Raw genomic sequence first — 10,313 nt, 5'->3', positions numbered from 1 at the left:
CTCTTTTTTTTTTTCTTTTTCTTTTTCCCCCTTGCTTTCTCCGAATGTGTCTACAGTTGTACGAGTACTTGTAGAGTACTGTACTAGTACTGTACGAGTACTTGTAGAGTACTGTACTAGTACTGTACGAGTACTTGTAGAGTACTGTACTAGTACTGTACGAGTACTTGTAGAGTACTGTACTAGTACTGTACGAGTACTCGAGTGCGGGTAGTACGGCGGAGAGCGCCTGGGTCAACTCGAAAGCTCCGCAATGTTGTTTCTGTCGTTTACCATCACCGATCTTGTGGCTTTTTTGGATCGTCAGATTTCAGATTTTCCCGCTGCCTTTGGATTCGAAGCCCTGTTGTATGGGTACGGTATGGAACAGCACTTTTGTCAACCAAACATGTAGAAAAAGAGTGATGAGTATGATAGATAGATTGATAGATTGTAGAGTATGACAGGGAGGTGGGGGTTCCAATACCGGTATGCCATGTGATGGAATACTGGTACCCTAGATGCACCCCCCCCCCTATTTTGGTGTCCTTTGAAAAAGGAGAAGGGTGATTGATTGCAAAAAGCCCTTGTGGGCAACGTGGTGGCATCCCAAGTTCCACCTTACCCGACTGGTGGCTACGATACCCCGGCTTAGTAAACAATAATAGCAACAATGGGCAACCGTTGTGAGCCGATCTCTTTTGCCGCAGACGGGAGCTACTGGTATGATACGATATCCCAACTCCACAACTATCGCCGTCTCGACCACCACAACACCCCGATTCCTCTGCCAAAATGACAGAACCAGTTCCCCAATCCGACACCCCAGCAACCACAGTGCCAGCCCCGACAGTAACCTTCTTCAAACGCTCCACGAAAAACCGCTCTTCAATCCGAAAGCGCCCCGCCACACCACCCCCCACCACCACCTCTGACTCCTCAGATGCCTACTCCTCCTCAGACGAAAAAGCAACTGGCACTCGATGCGTCAAGAAACGTCGAAAAAACAAAAGCGTTGTGACGACCAAAACTACCAGCAAACCTAGTTCCGCCACGCTCGGAAACTCGGAGGACGTGAAGCGAAGATATACAGACGTGAGCAGCGAGTTAACAAACGCAAACGACGCGACAAAGACGAACTGGCACAACCACGGTGACAACGAAACGTCTTCTTTATCTTCGAAGAAGAACACAGCAGAAGGGGAGGGAGAACCGATTGTGGGCGGGGCGTACAAGGGCACATCATCCTACACCTCCTTCATCAAAAAGTCCGAAAACGCCCCTGCCCGATCCGTCGGTCCCATGAAAGCGCCTAGCAACATCCGCACAATCACGATCACGGACTACGCACCTGACGTCTGCAAGGACTACAAGCAAACCGGCTTCTGCGGCTTCGGCGACACATGCAAGTTCCTACATGCGCGCGAGGACTATGCGCAGGGTTGGAAGTTGGATCGCGACTGGGAGATTGACCAAAAGACTGGTAAAGCTAAAAATAAGAAAGGGGACGATAGTAAAGGGGAGGATGAGGAGGAGAGAGAATTGAAAGATATACCCTTCAAGTGCGTTATTTGCAAGGACGACTATAAGAGTCCTATTGTCACCAAGTGCAAGCATTACTTTTGCGAGACATGCGCGATCGCTAGGTATAAGAAGACGCCGAATTGTGAAATTTGCGGGAAGCGCACAGATGGCGCTTTTAGTATGGCGAAGGAATTGAGGAAGAAATTGGAGAGGAAGGTAGTTAGGGAGGAGGAGAGGAGGAAGAAGGAGGAGGCGGAGGCGATGATGATGGAGAGCAATTAATTGGACGGGCTCTTGTGACGTTTAGTGCTCAAGTTGGACAATGCACATTTTTTCGTCCTTTTTCTGCATTCCCGTTTAGTGTGGGTTTTTTACTTTATTTTTATTGTTATCATAAGTCCTGGGATTTATTGGTAAATACGGGAAAAACCCCGACAAGTATCCTAAAAATACAGTTTAGGGAACCTAGATAAACAGCAAGAAAATCCTGCACCCTCTCAAAAGCTTAATAAAACAGATAGATCACAGGGGATGCCTCGGGAAGTCGTGGATGGGGGGGGGGGAGAAATGCAGCGATCAGTGCAGCTGGAGTTTATGTATTGTAGTTCATATGGCATAAAATCGACATGCTAAACAGGCCGTTAAACAAGAAAAAAAAATACCATATCGGTTGCAAGTAGTCGTAATGTAGAGTATGATATACCAGTAGTACCCCGGTGCTCCAGACCCCCCAACCCAAATTTTACATGATATTTCGTGACAAGCGACCATCTACATCCAAAGCAGAGAGCCATATAGAATTATGTATAGCTATTGTGCGGGCCATGTTACAAATACAGTACAAATAAGTTAAGGCACAAAGGAGAGAGCGACTGATGGCCAATGAATGGACGAAAGAAATATGATGTGCTAAATGAACCCCCACCCCGCCTATATAATGCACCTGTTTCACTTAACCCATCTATACGGTACCGGGGAATCACAAAAAGATGAGAAATCTAAGCGCACATACATGCACATACACACTGGAAAACAACGCCTCTCCCATCCGATAAACACAGAGATAGGTCCAATAAAATCAAGTCTTCTTCCAATTCTTTGCCAAATACCACAGGAAGTGCATGCGCCTCTTGGCCTCTTCTCTCATGGAAGACTTATGCTTGAAGCATCTTGCTCCTAACCACTGCGCAAAAGTCTTATCTTGGTCGGTCGTCGCAGCATCCACCGCCCTCTTCAAGTACTTGAACACCACGCCATCCGGCACCTCCCCGCTGTCGATCAGCTGATCCACTATCCAGCCCAAGCCAGAAATATGCCCGATGTCGATGTACGCCTTCATGAGCACCGTCAGGCTCTTCTTCTCCCACGGGAAATCCGTGCCCCAGCGGGTTTTCGAGATCTTGTGCAGGAGGAGGACCGCGGCGCGGGGGTTCTTTTCTTGGATGAGACGCCATGCCGTGTGCACGCTTATGTCGTGGGTTATTGGCAGCTCAGCGGATTCGAGGAATGTGTATGCTTCGCGGACCTGGCTGGAGACGGCGATGTAGGCTTCTGCTGGGTCGGTGTTCCGTGGCGGGAGGAGGACTTCGAAGGATCGGAGGGTGGGGGTTTTGCTGATTTTGATCCCGCGGTCTTCGCAGATCCGGAGGAGTCTATATGCTTCTGGGAGGTTGGGCCTAGGCAGGGAGAGGGTGGCACGGACGGCAGAGGTTACGATTGGGATAGAGGGTTTTATGCCTCTCGAGAGGTGCTTTTGGAATATGTCGATTGCTGTGATGAATTGGCCTTGTTGGAGTGCGCGATCCATCGCTACTTCTTCTCTACTTTGGTCCACATGTTCTTGTGAGGGTCGAATCCGAACTCGCTGCAACCCTCGATATGTTGAGTGCACGAGCATGTCCTTTGTCCGCTGGTTGATTAAGGAGTCGTTGCTTTCCCGGATAATGGCGTAAATCCTCCGTAATAGAGAAGGGACCGCATCGCCAGTGTAGCGGATGGTTTGAAACAGTGTATTCAGAGTTGCAGCATCCGGTTCAATCCCAGAACTCACCAACCGGCGAACCCAATGCTCTATGCTGGGCTCATCCCACTGCCGTACACATGAGTGGATCATAATATTGTAAGAGTATGAATCCGGCAATATACCTCGTTTTTCCATCTCGTCAAAAAACTTTTCCAGATCTTGTAGTCCAATCATGGTAGAGTAGGTCTTTAAGAGCATATTAAACATGGGTGCCGTGAGCTGTACCTTCCTCACCCCCATCTCCTTTAGGACATTTGCCGTACCTTGCCAGTTCTGCTTCCGAGCGTACGCCGCCAGAAAAATTGCGTAGGTCTCCGCGTTATGCTTGATACCAAATTCCAGCTTCACCTGCGCATATCCTTTTGCTATATCTAGCCTACCAATATCGATTGCCGCCTCAATCAATATGTTAAACACACCGACGTGAAGTTTTACCCTTGATTCAGCCATCCACTTGAATATCCTCTCCATCCTGTGAAACGATCCACTAATAATCTTCACCCCACCAAGCAGCAGCGCAAACATCGTGGAATCTGCCATCCACGGTGGCCCCTCCTCCCTCAGAAGCCTCCGCAGCAGTTTCTCCGCCTGGTGCAATTTCCGCATAGCGATGAGATTCCGCAACCGATGCCTCATGGTTTGTATATCCGGGCGCACCCTGGGCCTGTGATGCCGATATGTCGAGATAACTTTGGAGTACATACCCATTTCAATGTACGCCTCTAGACATATATTCAGCGCGTAGGTGTCGACATGCTTCTGACCGGCGATGTGCATCCGGTGGAATATGTCGGGGATCTCGGAATGCCGCCCCCGCTTTCTCAATGCCTTCATCACTGCCTTTCCCACGATCTTGACCTGCTCGCCATCTTCACCCCGCCGGAGCCCCGCCAGAAATCCCTCCCTAGCCTCCGATGGCTTCCCCTCCAGAATGGACCGACAGCACTTCAGTACCCAAATCCTTGACGAAGCACTTTTGATTTTATCCTGGATAGGAATTGCAATTGAGGTAGCGGTAGTGGTATTAGTCGTAGCAGCAGTAGTAGTAGCAGCCCCCTGAGCGGACGCTCTCTGTGAGATTAACAGATGGCGCCGGGAGACGGACTTCGGCGCTGGCTTCGTGAGCGAAACATTAGGCGATGATGGCGGGGCCTCTAGACAAATTGGGTTCCGCTGCTTTTTAGGTACCTCTGGGGAGCGGACCTTCGCCTGCTGGGAGCAATTGCTGTTTTCCCGCCGGACATCGAGTCTAATGCAGTTGGCGGTGGGCCCGCGATGAAATGATTCGCAGGGCCAATGGAAGAGGATTTGGCGCAGGTAATGAAGAGCGTTCTTCGAAGGGGCTACAGCATGAGTATGAGGTATCATCATACTCCTTTAGGGAATTCTGGCGGACGTGGAGAAGCGCCCTCAAGCATTCTGCAGGAGGAAGCGGGGGGGTTTTCTGAAGTTCTTTTGCCCGAGGAAAATCCACTGGTTTCTTGCGTCTAGAAATTGTTTGATATTTTCTCAAACCTAACCCTATATAACCTAGTGACTCACAAACACCCGCTCAACATCAACCACCGGTATGCCCGGGACACTATCATACATTTTCTTTATGACGACCCTTTATAGTCAATAATTATTACTTCGAAAGAGTTATTAGTGCGAGCTACCGCACTTGCACAACAACACTTATATTGGACTTTAGGGAATGGTCTTGATTTAAAAGTATATCATTTTATTATCCTGAAATGTATCACCCAAAATCCCATCTAAATAGCTGTCCTAATGCAACTACACTAGCAGATAGTACAGTAACACCATAATATACCGAACGAACAGACACGAAAACCAATCCGCCAAACCCTCGGCATCTGTGGCATCCATAAGACCCAATATCTACTCTGATGATAGGAGGGGAGCATGTTCCTCCTGAGTCTCCTCTTCTCCATCACCCTCACTCGCATCATTCCAAAATACTCCAGGCGTGAGGAACAGAGAGCAAATAGCAGCAATCCCAAATGTGGAGGACAAGCAGACAAACACAGTTTGCGGATATGTTGCTACCGTCGATGCGTATATCAGGTTGAAGACACTTTATCATCTCGTTAGATCATTCCCGAGTACTCCGGCCGCAAAACAGGGAATACTTGAGACATACGTTGGAGCTACGACTCTTGCTAAAGAGTGGAGAAGGGCTGTGGCACCAAGGAGACTCCCAATTTTGTCCGTGGGTATATGTTTTGTAAGAGACGATTGCAAAGTTGGTGAGCCAATTCCTCCAAGAGCCGTTAATACGCCAGCAGTTGTAAACTGGCCCCCGCTCTGTGCGAGCGCGTAACAAAGATATCCCGCAGTCTCAACAGCAATCGAGAACCGGATCAAGCTATGTTTCACATCAGATTAAGAGTCTCGGGTGAGTAGAAATGTGACATAAGATCAGCCATACTTAATATCAAGTGTATCGCATCCCTTGAGTGGGTTTTGTGCCGTCGATCCACGACGAAAGAAGGTGACCACCAGGGGAAGCAGTACAAACAACATCGTGACCCTAAAGCAGTTTACAATAGAAACATATATGGATGACTTGGGAAACCGATCAAGTTAGCACAACTTAATTCCTATAGGTACCTCAGGAAAGTACCTCGAAATTTCCCCAATCAAACTTTGCTTCTGCGTATATCAGAATCACAGTAATACTTCCAATTCCGACCCCAAAGAGGACGCAATCAGTAGCAGCCAAAAGCATCAAATTCAATCGCAGCCTTGCACTTGAACCCCGCCCGGTTGGGAATAGGATTGTGAGAGGTCGCAGGAAGTTTATTGGATTAAGAGAGTTCCACCAATGTTTAGGGGCTCCCTCTTGCCGTTCCATCCGCTCGCGTTCATGATTTTCCCTCGCAAGTACCATCCGGCGCTCGGATAAAGATTCTGGCATGAAAAACGTGACATAGGCTATAAAAACAGCATGTGCCCCCTAGTGTAAAGATGTCAATATTGTTAAAACTCTAGGTATTAAACAATAAGACTAACCAATGCGGAATAAAACACGGATAGTATGTTATTCGTCCTTTCGATTAATAAACCCCCAAGCACTGGCCCGATGGCTATTCCGAGGAAAAGACATCCTTGAAAATATCCAAAGGCCACAGCACGCCGAGCAGGGGATGTGCAGTCTGCCCCATATGAGTACGATAATGCCATCCCTAGCATGAAGCTGCCACAGAGGCCATCAACCAGTGACCCCAAAAGCAGAATATTCACGCTGAAGAGGTCTGGATATTTCACTGCCAAAATAGTAGTGATTTCACTCGCAAGCATACCAAAAGAAGAAAATGCCATGGCAAGTCTTCTTCCGTGGCGGTCCGATAGAGACCCTAGCCTTGGGGAGGTAAGCGCACCTGTGCCATAGATCAATTACAAATTCATTTGTTAAGATAGGAAGAAACCTACTAAAAATGCCTGCAACAAGGCTCATATATAACGTGAACTTCGAGACAAGAGCTTGAACCTAATTTTAACGTAAACTTAGAATAGAGCTCATGAATACACGATGCGTGACGGCACATAATAACCTCGGGTTCTTTGCAATGTTTGTCATTGTCACCTCCCATTAGAACAGGTAGGATGGGATTTCCCGTATATCCAGTATCTGTATAATATTGCTGGCATATAAGAGCTAGGATAACGTTCAGCCGTGGTACACCAGCACTGCGGTAGAGATATTAGTACTTATAGCAACTTTCTTCTATGGCAATATATTAGACGGGAGCTCTCACCCGCCAAATGCCATAGTGAACAAGCAAAACGGTGGCAGCAGCCAAAAAACCTAATGACCATTCAACCTCATGCTCCCGATGCGTGCTTTGAAGAGGTCAGGATTTGTCTCACAGACGGTTTGCGGTACCATGGAACTCCCTCCCAATCGTCAATTTCATCGGCCCTTGGGGGCGCACCATTTCGGTTTTCGTCTGTCAACGGCGATGTTTCGCCTGCTTCCGCTCCCTCATGCTGAAGACCCCGAGGATAAAGTGCCCCCCCCGCACTCAGGCCTCCACCAATCAAAGGTGGCTCGGAAATTCCGTTTCCGCCCAGTATTTCTTGTGCCTCGGCTTCGGATCCGACCAAGGGATCCTGAATCGACGAGTCCATAAGCCCACGAAAATAGTGACACGAAAGGGCAAAGATTGCACAGGCAAATCTCCAGTTCTCGCAAGGTAGAACTCCAGGATTGAAGAAGTTGTGATAAAATAAACAAAATGCGCGCGCGCTCTGCTCTGAGCCGAAAACCTGCCCTTATTGAACTGGTGTCGAGTGGTGATTGATAACCAAAAATCACGAGCCAGAACCTGCCAAATAAGGAGGCGGGAATCAGTGCTCTTAGAAATAGATGGGATGCAAGGGATCTCAGGTATAAGTCTCACGGCCTTCGCTCCCACATTGGGGGGGGTAGTCGCCGTATGGTGCATGATAAACAAGATGGGGGGAGCCATATGGAACAAGATAAGGGCCACCCAAGTGCCCTGATCAATGCGGGCGTTATCATGGATCCCCGAGACATGAGATCCTTAGCTTGCTGCATTCCTATGGCCAGAGTGTGTACGAGTAGAAAAGTGTGAATACCAAAATGGGCGTGGCCAAAACTCCGGTAAATCTGCTCTACCAAGTATCAGCTATTTCCGCAAGATCACATGGAATTCGCTATCAGATTATCAGCGGAAACTGCCACATCAGCCCATGATAAGTTTTAGTTTGACGGGTTAACAGGATTGCGAATCCCAGTTAATGAGGTCTAACATATCCAGAGGGCTCATGGTACCGTTTCAGGAAAACACTACTGTAATTCTTCCCTTTAAATTAGGAGATCAAAGACATGCAGGAGATAGCGAACCGGGTGAGATCTTGCAGGTGCGCATGTTACAAGTTACTTGCAAGTGTGCCTGTACTCGAGTACGAGTATAGTATTGTACAAGGGTCAGGCATCTACGAGTACAGGGGGTTAAGGGTAAGTGAGGCGAATGGGGGTGCAATTGGGTTACTACTTTAGCTACCTAGAACTTGTTAGCATGATGTACAATACTACAGACCTATTGTAACGATCCCCTTTCAGATAGTTAGTTCTTGGTGACGGGAAACGATACTTATCTTTCCTTTCCCTTTCTTTCCTTGTCTTACGATAGCTCTAGGCCTCTGCCTATGTTGCCGATAGTACAAGACCTCTGTCTTCTACCGGAAACACCTATCGTAAGCTTTCTCTAACTCATCTTCGTAACGAGTGCTTCTCAGTGTAACGATAATGTTGCAATAAGGATAAAGATCGTAAAGGTGTTTTATATTTGTTTAAAGTAATATTTAGGAAAAGTACTTAGAACAAAGCGTGAAGAACCTATCTTCCTCGGCCGCATCGGCCTCCTTATATAGTGTCCTTCCTGCCTTTAATCATGTGACCTAAAGTGGTCACATGTGCAAAACCAAATCAAAACAAACTAATCATGTGACCAAAGTGATCACATGCTCAAAACCCATGACCTTATAGCAAGGTCATATGCAAAACTCATAAACCAATCATAACGCAATAAACAAGTCATATGACTCGACTGAGTCATATGCACGAAACCCATGACATCATAATGAGGTCATGTGCGAAACATAAATCATATGCGCAAGGCTTGCCCGTAAGGCATACTCGTAAGGCATACTCGTCAAGCGCATGTCCCATGACTCATACTTGAACCATGTGCGAAAGCATCACAAATCCCACACATAACTAATCATACAACCCGAATAGGTTATATGCGTGAAACAATAACATACCTGTGACCCATAACCATGTGTCACGTGAAAACCCTTTCCTCACTAAGCCACGTTCGTGACATTAGCTCCCCTCCTCCTAAGCCTGAGTCCCATCAGGCTTTTTCTGCCAGTTTCAATAGTTCCCATCCTGCCGAGCGCATGGTCCTTCTCAGCTTGTGGAACTTTTCATCTGCCGTCCTCCATCTGACCCTTACCGATTCCAGAGTCAGATTCGCCATCTTGATCGTTTGCCGCTGGTTGTCGTTCAGCTGTCTAAGCTCCGCGATCGTTTTGTCGTTTGCCGAAATTGTGGCCTCGGCTTGGCCCAGTTGTTCTCGGAGTCCCCAGATCTGCCTGTGTAGGCTCCTGACATCCGGTTCCGTGTCTGCCGAGGAGTTTTGGGCACTTTCCTCCTTGGACCGCGTCCTCGCGGCCCATGCCTTTCTGGCATCTTCTCCTTCCAACTCTTTTCGGCTTCCATCTTTCTGCGGGTAAAATCCCGCAGATATTTTTTGTGCCCTGTGCATCCTGCACCCATTTCTGAAGCATTGTTGCCAATGCTTTAGAACGTGGTCCGGGCGTGGGCCTCGCTTCCGACATTCCCTCGGGAACCATCCCGAGCCTTCTTTGTCGCCAAAGTGTGTTTGGCAACCGTCATCGTAGCATACCGTCCATGACATGGCGTTATGCTGCGCTTGTTTTTCCCTTTCTTTGAGTTCTTCGTCGGTTGGCCCCATGAATGAGTATTTGGGGCTGGTGGGTGTGGTTAGGCGGGGGCTATCGCCCCTGCCCTCGTGTTGCTGCAATGGCGCGGGAGTCTTTCTCTCGCTTTTGTCTTGGTTGAACGTGATCGTTACCTGGGCCGGGCTTGCCTGGGTATCACTGGTGGAAGGTTGAGATGGCATCTTGTGCGTTTTCGAAGTTGTGTGCGAAGTACCAAGTTTTATCGTGTTCAGGAGAGTATCCTGTCCACTTGGCTCGGTATTGGGGGTGACTTTGGAAGAAGCGG

General features: G+C 48.2%; 3 protein-coding genes; 1 reads left to right on the top strand and 2 right to left on the bottom strand.

Moving 5' to 3' along the window:
- Positions 1-733: 733 nt before the first annotated feature.
- On the top strand, positions 734-1,988 carry GSTUM_00004845001 (uncharacterized protein). XM_002836701.2 has 1 exon: positions 734-1,988. The coding sequence occupies exon 1, from the start codon at positions 775-777 to the stop codon at positions 1,783-1,785; it is 1,011 nt and encodes a 336-aa protein (XP_002836747.1). The 5' UTR covers positions 734-774; the 3' UTR covers positions 1,786-1,988.
- Positions 1,989-2,255: 267 nt separating this feature from the next.
- Positions 2,256-4,897, bottom strand: GSTUM_00004844001 (uncharacterized protein; the record flags this gene model as incomplete). XM_002836700.2 has 1 exon in its annotated part: positions 2,256-4,897. One exon carries the CDS (start codon positions 4,895-4,897, stop codon positions 2,582-2,584), a length of 2,316 nt encoding a protein of 771 aa, XP_002836746.1. The 3' UTR covers positions 2,256-2,581.
- Positions 4,898-5,767: 870 nt separating this feature from the next.
- Positions 5,768-7,663, bottom strand: GSTUM_00004843001 (uncharacterized protein; the record flags this gene model as incomplete). XM_002836699.2 has 7 exons in its annotated part: positions 5,768-6,097; positions 6,156-6,488; positions 6,545-6,912; positions 6,965-7,022; positions 7,087-7,222; positions 7,291-7,340; positions 7,403-7,663. 7 exons carry the CDS (start codon positions 7,661-7,663, stop codon positions 5,951-5,953), a joined length of 1,353 nt encoding a protein of 450 aa, XP_002836745.1. The 3' UTR covers positions 5,768-5,950.
- Between the last annotated feature and the right edge of the window lie 2,650 nt (positions 7,664-10,313).

This window comes from Tuber melanosporum (genome assembly GCF_000151645.1).
Source record: "Tuber melanosporum whole genome shotgun sequence assembly, scaffold_16, strain Mel28".
NCBI lineage: Eukaryota > Fungi > Ascomycota > Pezizomycetes > Pezizales > Tuberaceae > Tuber > Tuber melanosporum.
The sequence above is the reverse complement of the archived record's forward strand: the minus strand, read 5'-3'. Positions and strand labels throughout refer to the sequence as shown.

Bases quoted from the DNA above. Each gene is read 5' to 3' on its own strand.
- GSTUM_00004845001 (XM_002836701.2), top strand. From the start codon at position 775: ATGACAGAACCAGTTCCCCAATCCGACACCCCAGCAACCACAGTGCCA.